The sequence below is a fragment of the Hemitrygon akajei genome, chromosome 22, assembly GCF_048418815.1.
Source record: "Hemitrygon akajei chromosome 22, sHemAka1.3, whole genome shotgun sequence".
In the NCBI taxonomy this organism is placed as follows: domain Eukaryota; kingdom Metazoa; phylum Chordata; class Chondrichthyes; order Myliobatiformes; family Dasyatidae; genus Hemitrygon; species Hemitrygon akajei.
The window spans coordinates 55,688,140-55,706,385 of record NC_133145.1 but is presented as its reverse complement, the minus strand read 5'-3'; the positions used below and the strand labels follow the sequence as shown (position 1 = coordinate 55,706,385).

The window sequence follows — 18,246 nt, the reverse complement described above, 5'->3', positions numbered from 1 at the left end:
CACAAAAAGGAATAATGAGGTAATATTCATCAGTTTGTGAACCAATTTCTACCATTTTAATCACAGGACAGATTTTCTATTCCTCTTTCATCCTGATTATAAAATAACATGCAAGGGTGTGTGAGGTTATGAAATAATGAATGTCATGCCAAGTAAGGTAAATATTTCTGTTCTATAATAAACTATTCCCAAAAATCCAGGCTAGCAATGCAGAGAAGATGTGACAATGTGCACTGGTTTCTATCTGATTCAGCAGTGAACACCAAGGAAAATGGAACTGGATTTTTACCAGCTGCAAGAATGTAATTCACAACTTCCAAAGGATAGAGTACCTTACCCATAAGAAAAAATACAGCTATGAGAAATTCAAAATGAGATCATCACCATCATTATGATTTTTGAAATGTTATTTTATTATTTGCAAATGCAGTTTACAGGAACTATTACTTCCTTTTCTGTTTATAAAGGAGTCTGGTTGGCTACCAAAGTTCAAAAGCTCGAAGTTCAAAGTAAATTTATTATCAAAGTACATATATGTCACCACATATTAACCTGAGATTAGCTTTCTTGTGGACATACTCATTAAATCAAAAACCACAATAGAATCAATTAAAGACCGTACCCAACAGGGTGGACAAACAACCAATGTATACAGATAACAAATTTTCAAATGCAAAGGAGAACACAAATAATAAATAAACTATCAAGAACATGAGATGAAGAGTCCTTGAAAGTGAGTCCATAGGTTTTGGGAACATTTCTGTGATGGAGCAAGTGAAGTTGAATGAAGTTATCCCCACTGGTTCATCAAGAGCCAAATGGTTGAGGGTTAATAATTGATACTGAAACTGATAGAGAGAGTCTCGAGGCTCCTGTACCTTCTTCCTGATGGCAGAAGCGAGAAGAGAGCATGAGCTGGATGGTGGGGGTCCCCTCTGATGGATGCAGCTTTCCTGCAACAGTACTCGTATCAATGTGCTCAACGGAGGAGAGTGCTTTACCTGTGATGGACTGGACCATATCCACTACTTTCTGTAGGAATTTCCATTCAAGGGCATTGGTGTTTCCATACCAGGCTGTGATGCAACCAATCAGTCTGCAGAACTCTGCCAAAGCATTAGATGTGATGCCGAATCCTCGCAAACTTCTAAGGAAGTAGAGGCACTGCCATGCTTTCTTCATAAATGCACCTACTTGTTGGTCCTCTGAAATGATAACACCAAGGAATTTAGAAGTTACTGACCCTTTCTACCTCCAATTCCCTAATGAGGATTGGTTCATGGATCTCCAGTTTCCTCCTCTGGTAGTCAATAACCAGTTCCTTGGTTTTACTGATGTTGAGTGAGAGTTTGTTGTGGCACCCCTCAGCCATATTTTCAATCTCCCTCCTACATGCTGATTCATCGCAACCTTTGATCCAGCCAACAAAAGTGGTGTTGTCAGCAAACTTGAATATGGCATTGGAACTGTCTTCATCTTAGGGCCAAAGCATAACTGGGCATCAAAATTAACCAGAACACATAGTATTTTCAGCTCTTTTAACCAAAAGATAAACTTTTCAAAATTCCTTAGCAATTTAGTGGCCATATATATTGTGATCTAAAGTTGTTGAGATCACAAAATAGCAGTCATCCTGACTATTCATAAGCATGCTGTTCGCATCAATGATGCTCCACGGTAAAGTCATGGTTAGCACGAAGCTTTACAGTACCAGTGACCCAGGTTCATTTCCCAACGCTACCTGTAAGGAGTTTGTGCGTTCTTCCCGTTACCACGTGGGTTTCCTCTGAGTGCTCTAGGTTTCCTCCCACAGTCCAAAGACTATTGATTTATTTATTGAGATACAGTCATTTCATCAACATAAGGTTTTGCATTTATTCAGCAGGATCCAGAGAAAGTGACCATGTGTGCACAACTTTCAATAATGTAGTCACAGATGTCTGCAGCATGCAAACAGGGCCGTTTGGCCATTAATCCCCTTTCTTTAAAACTCTCACCACATTCTTATTAACCCTCCTCCACCCACCACCCCATATTCTACCGCTACACACTGGAGATAACTTACAGCGATCAATCACCTACTAAATCATATCTTAGTGGATGTGAGAGAACATGAAAATGGCACACAGGCACCACCAAACAGGACGGGACTGAACCCAGGCCTCTAGCACTGAGGCTCAAGCTCAACTAGCTACTCCACGATGCTTTCTTTAAAAACGCAAACACGAGGAAATCTGCAGATGCTGGAAATTCAAGCAACACACACAAAATGCTGATGGAACACAGCAGGTCAGGCAGCATCTATAGGAAGAAGTACAGTTGACGTTTCAGGCTGAGACGTCAACTCTTTCTGATAACTTTGTTACCGTTAAGTTTATTTTTAAATAGCAAGGTAACACATGAAACTACTGAGCTCAACGGCCAAAATTCACAGATAGCACTGTGAATAATTGTGGGTCTTTTATAGCTTTAGATACCAAAATGCCCTCCAGTTAATTTCTTAAGAAACCCAATGATATCATTCATAGAAATCACAGAAGATAAGCAAGGAATTTGGTCAATTGTGAATTCTCCAACCACAGTCTCTGTCCCTTTGTTCTTATATCCAATTGTATTTTAAACTATTGCACTGTCATATCTGGAAGAGTTCTCCTTTACTACACTCAGAAAAACCTGCAAGTGAAAATCCAAAATGTCTTTTGGTTGAACATTGAGAGTCTTCCAAAGTAGCCTGCCAAGTCATCTCTTCCTTTCCTAACTGGAAACCTAATTGACAATTTGAAACCTGAACGCTAGTTCAGTATCTCAAAAGTCTTCTGTTCCATATTTGGAAGCATTTGTTGAGTGAAGATTAGAAATCACGTTAAAACCACCCTGAGGCAGCCCTGAACAGAGTGTCAAGACTGAATGTCTGCAAGAAAATGAATCTCAGGGTAATATATGGCAACTTACACTCAGTGGCCACTTTATTAGGCATACCTGTTTATTAATTCAAATATCAAGTATGTAATCAGCCAATCACATGGCAGCAACTCAATGCATAAAAGCATGTGGAAACTTGTATGATGTATAGCTCCAGGGTTGTGCTCCCAATGGGTTTTTTTGTGGTTTTTTTCCCAGTTAGTAGGGGATTTTTCCCTTCTTTTTCTTTCAAAAAATATTCTTAACACTTTATTTTCTCTTATTATTATTGATATATTGCTTAGCTTTGTTAATCAGTTATTTGCTAATTTAATTCTTTATTGTATATAATGACATATTGACTCAATGCATCTTTTTTTGTTCATCTTCAATATTAATAAAAAGATTTTAAAATGAAAATGAAATAAAAGCATGCAGACATGGTCAAGAGGTTCATTTGTTGCTCAGACAAAACATCACAATGGGGAAGTAATATGAACTAAGTGACTTTGACCACGGAACGATTGTTGGTTCCAGACGGTGTGATTTGAGTATCTCTGAAACTGCTGGTCTCCTGGAGTTTTCACGCACAACAATCTCTCGAGTTTACAGAGAATGGTGCAAAGAAACAAAAATCATCCAGTGAGCAGCAGTTCTGTAGGTGAAAACACCTTGTTAATGAGAGAGGTCAGAGGAAAATGGCCAGACTGATTCAAGATAACAGGAAGACGAAATAAACACGCAGTACAACAGTAGTGTGCAGAAGAGCATCTCTAAATGCACAACATGTCAATCCTTGAAGTGGATAGGCTACAGCAGCAGAAGACCATGAATGTATGCTCAGTGGCCTTTTTATCAGGTATGAGAGGTACAAACTTCGATAATAAATTTACTTTGAATGTAGAACCACGGGCTTTTGTACATGATTACTAAACTGAACTTTAAAATACACATGTCCCCCTGTGGATAAAATTAAAATGGCATGGGAGCATGATTTAAATACCTCCTTATCCGATGAGACTTGGGACTCGATTCTCAAATCAGTTAACTCAACCTCTCTTTGTGCTTGCCATTGCCTTTTACAGTTTAAGATTGTTCATAGAGCCCATATGTCTAAATCCAAATTATCTCGGTTTTACCCTAACATCAGTCTGCTTTGTGATAAATGCAAAAGGGACGAGGTCTCTCTCATTCATATGTACTGGCTTTGTCCTAGCTTGGAGAAATTTTGGAAAGATGTCTTCATAACGTTATCGTATATTCTGAATCACCACCTAGAACCTAACCCTTTAATTGCTTTGTTCGGTTTCTGGGGTGAGACAAATTTACGTCTGAGTTCGACTAAGTGTCAAATATTATCTTTTGCCTCTCTCCTGGCTAGACGTTTAATCCTCCTTAGATGGAGAGATGTTGCCCCGCCCACACATGCTCAATGGCTTAACGATATTATGGCCTGCTTAGACCTTGAAAAAATTCATTATTCAGTCCTTAATTCGGATTTAAAGTTCCATAAGGTCTGGGGACCTTTTATTGAGTACTTTCATAACTTTCCTCTTAACTAAGGTTTTTTTTCGGTCCCTTGCTTTCAGCTCCTTTTTTTTGTAGTAGGCATTAATATCTTCTGTTGCTAAGTGTATTTACAGTTTTGGGGGTTTGATTGTCCTGATTTATATTCTCTATATTGTGTTGTGATTGGTCTGGAGTTTTTTTTTGTTGCGGGGCTTGGGGAGGATACTAATTTTACATGTCTTCAATTTGGGTGCTTTCTCAATTATCTTTCTTTGTATCATATTATTATTGTATGTTTATTTTTGCACTTTATCAATGTTCTTCATTTTGATCTGGGTTTTTTTTATCTGTAGCTATGTAGAAAATGTATAAAAAAAACTAATGAAAAAATAAAATAAAATACACATGTCCATTCCTCATCCCATACTGATCAATCCTGAACTCCAGAAACCTGTGTCCCAGCATCCCTAATGTCCAGTGTTTCAAGGATGCAAGCAATGACGTTTCAGATTTATTTATCACATGTACATTAAAACATACGTGAAATGCGTTGTTTATATTAGCACACAACACACCCAAGGATGTGCTGGAGGCAGCCCAGAAGTGGCGCCATACATTATGGTACCACTAGGAAGACAGTGCATCACGATCATACTTGGGAATGTCTTTGTTACTTTTGCTGAAATGAAGGCAACGTAAGAGCAATGAAAGTGCATTATTGTAGGTATGGCGAAACATTTCCGAATTTCTAATAATTAGGTTCTTCTGTGCACTGTACATGAAACAGTGAACAGAGTGCAATTTAAAGCCTAAGCAAGTTTACTTAAGAAAACAGCGTCTGCTTTTAGATGAATTGTGCTCTGGCCACATATGTGGCAGCTTAAGAGCTTCATGATTCACAAAGTTGCAAGAAAAAGTTTGTGAACCCAGTTTTCTACATTAATTACTCATAAAATGTGATCTGATCTTCAGAGTCACAATAATGGGCAAACACAACCTGCCAAAACTAAAAGTTGTACAGTTCATGAACACACTGTTTAATCATTCACAGTCCAGGCTAGACAAAGGATATAAACTTCTGCATTTAATAATGTGTAGAACCCCCTTTAGCAGCAATAACCTCCAGCAAATGTTTTCTGTAGCTGCTGATCAGACTTGCTCAACAGCAAATGGGAATTTTAGACCGTTCCTCCATATGAAACTGTTTCAGTACAATATTTTTGGGATACCATATATGAACAGCCTTCTTCAGGTAATGCTTCAGCATCTCATTTGGGTTCAAGTCTGAACTCAGACTCGGCCATTCCAACACAAATTTTCTTCTGTTTAAACCATTCTGTTGTTGATTTACTCTTGTGTATCAGATCACTGTTTTGTTACATCATCCAACTCCTATTAAGCTTCCAGTGACAGGCTGCCACCTTGACATTCTCCTGTAAATTGTCTTGATATAATTTTGAATTCATTGTTCCTTCAACGATTGCAAGCTGTCAAGGCCCTGAGGCAGCAAAGCAGCCGCAAACCATGATGCTCCTTCCACCATACTTCACAGTTGGGATGAGGTTTTGGTGTTGGTGTGCAGTGCCCTTTTTTGTCCAAATGTAGCAATGTGCACTTCTGCCAAAAAGTTCAATTTTTGTTTCATCTGTCCACAGAACACTGTCCCAGAAGCGTTGTGGAACATCCACGTGGTCTTTTGCAAACTTGAGACGTGCAAAGTGTTTTTTTTTCGAAGAACAGTGGTTTCCTCCGAGGTGCCCTTCCGTGAACACCATTCCTGTTCAGTGTCTTTCTTATTGTGGACACATAAGCAGAGACTTTTGCAACTTCCAGAGATTTCTTAAGGTCTTTTATTGTTACCCTTGGGCTTTTTTTCACCTGTATCAGCATTTCACTTTGTGCTCTTGGTGTGATCTTTGCAGGATGCCCACTCCTGAGGAGAGTAACAACAGTACTGAGTTTCCTCCATATGTAGACAATTTCTCTTACTGTGGCTGATGAACACTCAGGTCTTTAGAAATGCTTTCGTAACCTTTTCCAGCTTCATGCATCTCTACAATTCTTCTTCTTCTAAGGTCCTCTGAAAGTTGTTTTGATCGAGGCATTGTGCACCTAAAAATGAGCACCTGTACAAACCACACCACCAATCTCATCTCATTGATTGGAACACCTTATTCCAAATAGCTTTTGTAGAAGGCATTACGCAAAGGTCCACATTTTTTTTATGTAGACTGTGAACGACTAAACAATATATTCAATAAAGAAATTAAAGTATAATTGTTTGTGTGTTATTAGTTTAGGCAGATTGGGTCTGTCTACTATTGTGACTTAGATGAAGATCAGACCACATTTTATGAGTAATTAACCTAGAAAACCAGGTAATTGCAAAAAGGTTCACAAACTTTTTCTTGCAACTGTAAATGCAACTTTGGTGTGTAACACATGAAATCACTGAACTCAATAGTCAAAATTCATTGATAGCATTGTGAATATGCTACATCATTTATAGCTTGTAGCTTCTAAGATACCAAAATGCCCTCCATATAATTTAGACAGAATGTACTTAACATTCTATCTACCTAAGAAAGTGGCCATTGACTGCATATGAACTTTGATAATAAATTTGTTTTGAATGTTAAGTAACAATAGATAGAGTTTTTCACTTCTCAACCAACTGCAAAGATAGTAAGATTCAACTTTAGTTATTTTTCATCCCAGACAAGTGCTTGAAAGAAGTAGAAATTCACTACAATCCCAATAGGTTGCATAAGTATTAACACAGAGGAAGTGGAAAAAGTACACAAATCAGTGCACATTGAAGGTATCAGAGTTATACAGCACTGAAAAAGGCCTTTAAACTCAACTAGCCCATGTCCACCATGTTGTGTTTATGCAATACATAACATAATTCTAATTCATCAGGATGCTGAATCTAAGTCTACTTAAGATAGATGGTTAAATAGAAAAAAATAGCTGATTAGAAACAAATTCGACTAAATTAGTTTTATTTCCACCTGTACATTGAACCAGACGTTTGCATCAATGACCCACACATTCTGAGGATTGTACTAAGGTAGCCTGCAAGTGTTATCATGCTTCTAGCGCCAACATGTGCCCACAACTCACTAATCCTAACATCTTTGGATGTGAATAGAAACAGGGACACCCAGAAGAAACCCATGCCGTCACAGGGAGAATGTACAAACTCCTTACAGGCAACAATAGGAATTGAACCCTGATAGGTGACCGGTGCTATAATGAATTGCTCTAACCACTGTGCTACTGTGTCGCCCCATATTGGCAACAGATACAGGCTTATACAAGCAATACTTACATAGGCAACTGAGTACACATGCTAGATTAAACCAGCTTATTTGGAAAGTAAATACTGCACAAATTGACACAAACACGAGGAAATCTGCAGATGCTGGAAATTCAAGCAACACACACAAAATGCTGGTGGAACGCAGCAGGCCAGGCAGCATCTATAGGAAGAAGGACTGTTGACGTTTTGGGCCAAGACCCTTCGCCACAAAATATCGACTGTGCTTCTTCCTATAGATGCTACCTGGCCTGCTGCGTTCCACCAGCATTTTGTGTGTGTTACTACACAAATTCAGCCTGATTCTGTGTTAAACTTTCACAATAATTCTAAACCTGGTGACAAATTTCCAGCTAACACACACACACACAATGCTAAAGGAACTCAGCAGGTCATGCAGCATCCATCAGGAAGAGTCTCGGCCCAAAACGTTGATTGTTTACACTTTTCTATAGACGCTGCCTGACTGCTCAGTTCCTCCAGCATTTTGTGTGTGCGGTGCTTGGATTTCCAGCATCTGCAGATTTTCTCTTGTTATAGATTTCCACCGAGTAGATCTATCTCTACACATTTCAAAACTATTTCTCCATGAAGAAATTGTACAATAAATTTTCTTATTTCACGAGCTAAATTCTACTTTAATGACACTTCTACTTTGACATTCTCCACTGCTTCACAATTGTCATGTTTTAAGATGATATAATATTTTTATTGCATTATATTGATGCTAATGCTGTGATTTGGTAAAAGTCACACAATTACAACAATTTGCCAAAAAAAACATTGAAAAGCAATTCTTTAATCATGTTGACAGGTGAAAATAAGACAGAGCCGGACAGTGCTACCCCAGAACAGCGACTTTCAACTCTTAAAAAAAGCAAACATCGAACTGAAACATGTGGGACAAAGGTGAAATTGATAAAGTGTGTGACAGATAAAGCTAATCTTTATTCTCTAGAACTTCAAGAGTGCATTTAGTCTGAGAACTCAAAGCAGTTGGACAATCTCTTTTCCCAGCACTATCACAAACTACAACCACCTCCTAATTCAAAATCAAATCACACAAACAAGATCCTGATTGTGTCAAGTCACTTTTCACTAGAACAATACTCAAAATGTAATAGCCCAAACAATATGCAGTTTCAATGTAGACCCAAGCCCAAATATGGCACAGCATTCACCTCCATGTTTTGTACACATTACTTGGAGCATGCCAAGCACTCTTTTCTTAGAGTTTTCTGTTGCCTTTCAACAATCTGCATTTGACCACAAAACTGCTAGAGATTGCAAATAAAACAAGAAATAGCAGAGTTAGCTCTGCTAAAGGATCATAAGCAATGTTGACATGGCTCCCTTGTCAGATTTCTTCAATTTGATGTCTCGGTCAAGCTTCTGGTTTAAGATGGCACTGGTGAAGCTCCACAACTACTTATCAGCGGTAAACAAAATGTAGGAAACAACTAAAGACTTCATTAATAACACTTTCTGGTAAACAATCACCACAAATAGCCTGCAACTTCCCTTTGGACTTGGAGGTGATTTGATGTGGCAGAACCAAGGCGAGGCAGCAGGTCCATCACCACGAGCAAGGGAAGGTTCGAGGTTCGATCGATGCAAGTGCTGGGCCAAATTGGAAAAGTCGAGTCCAGGCCGAATTGAGGCAGTCAGGTCCAGGCCCCAAAGCATACCGAAGCAATGGAACCCAATGTTTAGCCGATGATTTAAATGCTGGGCTGAGATGGAAAGGTCAAGTAGAGGACAAGCTGAGGCAACGGGATCCAGGCCCCAAAACATATCACAGAAACAAAACCCGATGTTTGGATGATGAGTAAACCACCAGGCCAGATTGAAAAGGTCAGAATGTCAGGGCCAAAGGCGAGGGCCTGGCTGGTTCAGCTGCTGCTCTGCGACGTTTACTTGGCTCTGTGACTTTGTATCTATGGACAGACTCTGTTTCGTGAACACTATTTGCTTGCTTTCATTGTTTGCATGATGTGTTTTCTCTCTGCACATTAGTTTTTTTTTAAATGAGTTGTATTGGGGTTCGTTGTTTTGTGGCTGCCTGTAAGAAGATGAATCTTAAAGTTGTATAACGTACATACTTTGATAATACTTTGAACTTTGAGATAAGTTTCTAAACAATACTTCTCACTGAACACTTATATTGAACTAATATCCAATGACTTTCTATTTCAGTGACGAGGTGCTCTGGACTCCGCTAGAGCGATATAGCATGGAAATAGGATTTATGGCCCACTGAGTCATTACCAATAATCAAATATTCATTTACAATAACCTCACATTAATCCTGTTTTTCTTAAATCTCATCAACTACTCCCATCTACACACTAGGTGTAATTTACAACAACCAGGTAACCTACCAAAACATCTTTCAGATGCGAGAAGAAACCTGAAGAGTCACATGAAGCCTACATGGTCACAGGAAGAACATGCAAACTCCAGAGAACACCCAAGGGCAGGGTTAAAAACAGGTCTCTGGCACAGTGAAACAGAAGCTCTACCATGCTGCAACACTACACCACCCTACTCTTCAAGTATCAAAAATTATTCCAAAGTTATGCTGCTGGTCACTTACACATCGAGATACTTCTATCATACAACCACTGCAAGTATATAAAGGCCTTACTGAACCACCACCACAAAAGTCTAGTGATTTCCACATCAATACTGAGTTGCCATTCTTTAGAAATGTTGATTATTCAAAAATGCACTTAATGCAAAATTATCATTAAAGTTGAAGACAAGGGCCTTTTTCAGAAGCCACAATTTGGCAGGTATATCATCATGATAAAATCTACAGAACTCCACTTATTTCAAAAATTGTTAAGTTATAGGTCCTGTCACAACCTAATTTAATCACAGTGAGATAATTTTACAACCAACACTCAATGCACAAAAGGTTTAGGTCTAATATTAAACCTAGTCCACCAATATATACGAGTCAGTTTGATTACATGAAAGGATCAATGTCAGATGATATAAAACAAAACTATTAGACATCAGAGCAGAATTAGGCCATTCACCCCATCAAATCTGCTCAACCATTCAATAATGTCTGCTTGTTTTTAAAACAACCCCCATTTTCGCACCCTCTCCCAGTAACCCTTAAACCCTCTCCACACCCAATCAAGATCTCATCAATCTCTGACTTAAATATAAGACCATAAGACAAAGGAGCAGAAGTCAGCTATTTGGCCCATCGAGTCTGCTCTGCCATTTTATCATGAGCTGATCCATTCTCCCATTTAGTCCCACTCCCCCGCCTTCTCACCATAACCTTTGATGCCCTGGCTACTCAGATACCTATCAGTTTCTGTTTTAAATACACCCAATGACTTGGCCTCCACTGCCGCCTGTGGCAACAAATTCCACAGATTCACCACCCTCTGGCTAAAAAAATTTCTTCGCATCTCTGTTCTGAATGGGCGCCCTTCAATCCTCAAGTCATGCCCTCTCGTACTAGACACCCCACCATGGGAGACAACTTTGCCACATCCACTCTGTTCATGCCTTTCACCATTCGAAATGTTTCTATGAGGTCCCCCCTCATTCTTCTAAACTCCAAGGAGTACAGTCCAAGAGCGGTCAAACATTCCTCATATGTTAACCCTCTCATTCCCTCAAATGTTCCTCATATGTTAACCCTCTCATTCTCATTATAACTAATTGCTTGATTTCCAGAGCAGTCTGTGACAATGAATTCTCCCGATTCACCACCTTCTGGCTGAGGAAGTTCCTCTCCATCTCATTTTTGAAAGGACCTCACTTTACTCTGAGGCTCTGTCCTCAGATCCTAGGCTCTGCTACAAAGGGAAACATCCCATCTCCTCTCTATTCTGGCCTTTCAGTAGCCAGTAAGTCCTAATGTGATCACCCCTAATTTTTCTGAGTCCAGACCCAAGGACAAAAAACACAGTTCAAACTTTAAATCCTTCGAACACTCCTCTGCACCTCCTCTGGAGCCTCTCCATGGTTTTCCTGAGACATGAAGTCCAAAATTGTTCACAATATTCCAAATGCAATCTGACTAATGCCTCATGAAACCTCAGCAGTACATCCTCAGACACCCTTTGCCCTTACAATTTCAGAATTCTAAATGTTATGAACACATAGAACACTGTAGATTATGGAAATCTGGAACAATACACAAAGATACTGGAGGAACTCAGTGGGTCAGGAAAAACCTATGTAGGGAAATGGACAGTCAATGTTTCAAATCAAGACCCTCGCATTCTTTCAGTATCCAGTAGGTGTCAATGAGATCCTCTCTTCACCAGTCCAGAGGAAGGATCTCAAACCAAAACATGGACTATCCATTTCCTTTCATAGATGGGGTGCCTAACCTACTGAGTTCTTCTCGTGCCTTTGTGCATTGCTTTAAACATTACTTTTTAAAGCACATCTGTTCTTGTTCACTGCTCTAAAAGCAGAGCTGTAGGGATAGGATATGGGACATTTTACTGCAAAAGACATATGACATACTTGCCTTTATTAGTCAATGCACTGAGTTCAAGATTCAGAAAGTTACGTTGCAACTTTATAAAACTCTGGTTCAGTCCAACCTGGAGTAACACATTCAGTTTTGGTCGTCCCATTACAGGAAGGGTGTAGAGGATTTGGAGAGGGTGCAGAAGTGATTTACCAGCGTGTTGCCTAGATTAAAGGATGTGCTGATAAGAGGATGGACAAACTTGGTTTGTTTTCCCTGAGTGGTGGAATCTAAGGGAAAACCTGAGAGATGCTTATACAACTATGAGAGGCATAGGTATAGTAGATAGCCAGTATCTCTTTCCTGGGGTCAACATGACTAATACAACAGGGCAAGTACTTGAAGAGCGGGAGTAAATTCAAAGGAAATGTGAGGAGCAAATTTATATATATATATATATTTTTAAGAGAGCGGTGGGAGTCTAGAATGCTCTGCCAGGGAGGCAATCACGATAAGAGGCATAAATGTGCAGAGAATGAAGGAATATAGGCATGGTACAAGCAGAAGTGATTAGTGTAGTTAGGCATCTAATTACTAGTTCAATTAGTTGGGGACAACATAGTGGCCTGAAGGGCCTGTTCCTATGCTATTTGGAGTCGACCTGCCCCGAGGTGAGTAACCTCCAGCTGGTCAGGGTCGAGAAGGGACGAAAGCCAGCCCACTGGAGCAAACGGGACGAGTTAACTTACCCGGTCCTTCATGCGCCAGCTCTGTGTGACCGCTTTAGAGCCCTCAATTTTCTCCGAGTGCCGCTTCTTCATGAAAGCCACGGGCAGGTTCCAGTCGGTCACGTCGCCGGGCTCTCCGCGCAGTACCTCTTCCAGCAGGCTCGCCCCGGCCATGCTGCCGGCGTCGACCCTGGCCCCGCTCGCTGCAAACGGGAGGCTCGCCCTGGCGGGCCGGGGAAGCGAGAACGCCTCCAGCTGAAGGTCGCGCAAGTGGAGGGGAGGCTCTCCTGTCTCCGCCGCCAACGGCTGAGATGAGAAGCGGGCGGCTCGCCGGCCCGCTCAGCTCACCCTGAAGGAGGACGCCATCTTCACCGAGACCAACAGCCACCGCGTCCCTACGGCAGCGCGAGTGGCTCAAACGCGCAACGACCTCGCGACTCCGGCAGGCTCAGCACCACACCCCGCAGCAACCTTACCCGTGCTGCCCCATACCCACTCCGCCTCATCTAATACTCTGTTCCCAGTTACTTAACGCCGACTAATCGGAATAAACAACTGCTGCACAATTACAACGGACGGTTCTGTTCTAAATGTGTTCTTTCCAATGTTAATAATTATGCTTTTCTCATGAATATTGTACCTCTATGCCTGTGATGCGGCTGCAACTCTCTTTCCTTGGCCATGTGTATTATATGCACTTGAGCACAGGACAATAAACTCATAAAGTCAAAGAAAAGTACGACAGAAAGACGCCCATCTAGTACATGGCGAGCCATTTAATCTGCCAACTCCAATCAACCTGCATCAGGACCATAGCCCTCCATCCCTCCGACCATCCATGCACCTATCGTTGAAATCGAGTGTGTATTCTCCACTTGCATAGGCAGCTCGTTCCACACTCACATGACCCTCCAAGTGAAGAGGTTTCCCCTCATGTTCCCCACTCAGACTACTGGAGCACCTCAGGCAGCATCTATGGAGAGGAATAAAGAGTCAGCACCTTGGGCCGAGATCATTCGTCAGGACTGTTCCAGCATGTTGTGTGTCTTATTGTGGATTTCCAGCATCTGCAGAATCTCCTGCGTTTACAATTAACTCAATTGTTTATGCCCAAATTTCAGGTGATTATTCAAAGACCGTGTATTAAGTACATTTACGCAACCTCTATTGACATACAGGCTCAGTCAATTTAATTTTTGCTATTGCATTAAATCATTCTGAAGGAGAACCTGCATTTCTTTAGCACCCTCCACCACTGAGAATATCCTAACGTGTTTTGCAGCCAGCAAACTACAAGTCAGTCAATGTATGAAAAGTTGACAGTAATTTTTACACAAATTCCCACAGTCAGGATGGTCTCTCTGGGTGATGCCAGGAAAATGATGACTAGGAGCACTATCCCTTCTTGGAAAGAGCACTGGATGTTTTGTTTCCACATTGGAGATTAGAAAGCGACTTGGTTCAATGTTACATACAAAGGACACCACAGAATAGCACTCCATCACTATGACAGTGGAGTACCTGCCTGGATTATGTGCTTAAGACTCTCAGTGAGATTTGAGCCAACAAATTTATAACTCAAGGTTAAAGCGAAACAAAGTCAATGTTGGCAAAATGTCATAAAACCATAAAACAAGGGATCAGAATTCGGCCATTCGTCCCATTGAGACTTCTCCGCCATTCCATCATGGCAGATTTATTATCCCTCTCAACCCCATTCTCCTGTCTTCTCCCAGTAATCTTTGACGTCCTTACTAATTAAGAACTGTATCAACCTCCGCTTTGAATATACCCAATGACTTGGCCTCCACAGCTATTTGTGACAATGAATTCCACAGATTCACAATCCTCTGGCTAAAGAAAATTCTCATCTCTGTACCAAAAGGATGTCCCTGCATTCTAAGGCTGTGTCATCTGGTCTTAGATTCACCCGCAATAGGAAATATCCTCTCCGCGTCCACTCTGTCTAGGTACTTCAATATTCCGTAGGTTTCAAAGAGATCCGCCCTTGTTCTTCTAAATTCCAATGAATACAGGTCCAGAGCTATCAAATGCTCCGTATACATTAACCCTTTCATTCCTGGGATCATTCTTGTGGATCTCCTCTGGACCATCTCCAATGCCAGCACATCTTTAAGGGTCCCAAAACTGCTCACGGTATTCCAGATGCAGTCTGACCAATGCTTCATAAAGCCTTGGGCTTTATAGGGAGTAGAGTGTTTGGAACTTAGTTCAGGTGTAATTCCTTTACACAGAGGTTGGTGAATGTTTCTCACCTCTGGTGGACAGTGGAGCCTCAAGAACTGAGTTAGTTTAAGAAATAGATCAATATAACCAGCATGTAAGTGCTATCACAAAGAAGGCATGATGGTGTTACTACTTTCGCAGCAGCAGATTTGGCATAAGTATCCTGACTGGTTGCATCACAACCTGGTATGGAAACAGCATTGCCCAACCACGGAAAATTCTTCAACAAGTAATAGATATAGCCCAGTTCATCACAGACAAAGTCCTCCCTACCTCTGAGCTCACCTACAAGGACACTGCCACAAGAAAAGGAGCATCCATCATCCCCCACGTTACAGGCCACGCTCTCGTCTCACTGCTGCCATCTGCAAGGAGGTACAGGAACCTTAGGTCCCACACCACCAGCTTCAGGAAAAGTTATTACTCCTCAACCATCAAGCTCTCGAACAACGTGGATAACTTCACTCGCCACAACTGAACTAATTCCACAACCTATGGATTTACTTTCAATGACTCCAGAACTCAAGTTCCTGGTTTTATTCATTTTATTTATTTATCCATCCACTTATGTGTGTATTTATCTATTTATTTATTTACTTATCATTTGTTTGCTTGTTACTATTTGCACAGTTTGTTTTCTTTTGCACATTGGTTGTTTGTCAGTCTTTAGAATAGAACTTCATAGTCATTGCTCAAGACAACCAGATTACAGTGCCCCTACAGTCTGTGCAAAACAGATATTTACAATGCATGTGGTATCGTTCAATTAAAAAATTCCCATATTTACCTGCGATAAACGACTTCAATAGTCCATAACACTCAAAGGTCATTGGCAAGCCAGGTGTAGGATTATTCAGCTACATAACAGCCCTCGAGAAAAAGCTGTTTTTCATTCTTACTGTCTTGGCTAAGATGTTTCTGTATCTTCTACCTGATGGCAAAAGATGAAACAGACAGTGTCTGGGATGGGATTAATCTTTAAAGATATTATGTGCCTACCATAGGCATAGATTGTCCCCAGGTTGAGTCCCAATGACACGTGTGGCCATCCTAATCATCCATGTAGTTTTTCATTATTAATTTTTAAACAAACATAAATAAAACATGAATACAGAGAGTTTGAGAGTACATAATTAATAGTTTAAAGTATAAATACAAATAGATGATAATCCATATATAATAACCTCCCAAACTCATAGTAGTAATTCTTTTGTATTTCTTTGTTTTACTGTGAATGCCTGCAAGAAAATAAACCTCAAGGTAGTATATGGTGAAATATTAGTACTTAATATATTTACCTTGAGCTTTGAACAATGACTAGATTTGTGCATCCAAACAAAATGGAACTAAGTGAAGAGAAGTGGCACTCAAATGAAAGTTCAGTCATGATGTTAATCCGCAGTGAATCAGTCCTGAAACAGACTATTTTATCTCCTCTTTTGAAAGCAAGACTTCCAGTGTTCCAGCAATCAGAGTTGTTAATGATCAAAAGGCCAGAAATAGAGGAGTGCTTAAAACCAGCCGGGCACATACTAATCTAATGCTGTCTGTAAGGAGTTTGTACGTTCTCCCTGTGACTGTGTAGGTTTCCTCCAGGTGCTCCGATTTCCTCTCACTTTCTAAAGGTATATGGGTTAGTAGGTCAATTAGTCATATGGGTGTAATTGGGAAGCATGGGCCTTTAGAGCCAAAGGACCTGTTAAGTACTGCATCTCTAAGTAAATAAATAGTCTCTTTTGGAATGTTAACATCTTTTCTTTAAGGATCACGACTTCTTACTACCTGCTGAAACACATTGGTCCAATCAGAGCCCCTGACATCATTTTGGATCTTAATGGTACACACATTTTTACATATATCACACTCATCATTCCAGGCCTGTTATGGTGCTGGCTTTCAGGGCAGCAATGAATGTCCCCTTATCTCTGTCTGTCCTTGGCCATCTTATCTATGATACCCCGAGGTAAGGTTCAAGATCCTCATTTCTGCCTCTATGGTATGGCATTGAGTTCTCTTCCATATCCTGTGTTTCCTCCGCAGTTCGGGGGTCCAATGAAGTGGTGTCTTGATGATGAAGTTGGCCTCTTTTCTCATCAGATCCATTTCCAATGTTTCTTCATGATGATTGCGGCCATGTTCTCTTGGAAACACTGAAGGAGTGGGGCATGGTTGACTAGAGAATTCAGAGGATCCTCTGAGGATCATGGTGTGGAATGACGACAGCTTAGCAAAGACGCTCTCTGTCATGCACCAACATTCTGGCCCGCACGAGAGTGTGAACAGAACACAGCTCTGGTACAGCTTCTCCTGGTGTAGACTTATTGATTATGCAGTGATGAATATCTGTTAGCTGCTTTGGAAAGTAGTCCCTTAAGGTTGTTGTGTTGCTACCACATTATTAGTGTGTCATGTGGCTGTATCTACTGCACTGTTTGAACCGTGCACATACACCATAAGACCATTAAACCATAAGATATAGGAGCAGAATTGGGCCACTTGGCCCATCGAGTCTGCTCCACCATTTCATCATGGCTGATCCAATTTGCCTTTCAGCTTCTATCTCCTGCCTTTTCCACATATCCCTTCATGCACCGACAAATCAAAATTCTACCAACCTCTGCTTTAAATATACGATTGTACATAAAGATTTGGCCTCCACAGCTGACTATGGCAAAGAATTGCACAGATTCACCGTTCTTGCTAAAGAAATTCCTCCTCATCTCTGTACTAAAAGAATACCCCTCTGGTCTTTGACTCTCCCACAATAGGAAGCATCTTTTCCACGTCCACTCTATCAAGGCCTTTTATCATTCAATAGGTTTCAATGAGGTCACCCCTCATTCTTATGAATTCCAGTGAATACAGGCTCAGAGCCATCAAATGCTCTTCGTATGACAAGCCATTCAATCCTGGAATCATTTTATAAACCTCCTTTGAACCCTCTCCAGCCTCAGCACATCCTTTCAAAGATAAGTGGGTAAAACCTGCTCACAATACTCCAAGTGAGGCCTCACCAGTGCTTTATAAAGTCTCAACATTACATCTTTGCTTTTATATTCTAGTCCTCTTGAATTTACCTTCCTCACAAC

General features: G+C 40.7%; 1 protein-coding gene across 1 annotated transcript in view; it reads right to left on the bottom strand.

The window, feature by feature from the left end:
* The window catches only part of rptor (regulatory associated protein of MTOR, complex 1), a 483,948-nt gene extending 470,628 nt beyond the window's left edge, over positions 1-13,320 (bottom strand). Inside the window, exon 1 of the mRNA XM_073026287.1 lies at positions 12,932-13,320. Coding sequence (XP_072882388.1) covers positions 12,932-13,084 — 153 coding nt within the window. The 5' untranslated portion in view covers positions 13,085-13,320. The remainder of the gene's footprint in view (positions 1-12,931) is intronic.
* Between the last annotated feature and the right edge of the window lie 4,926 nt (positions 13,321-18,246).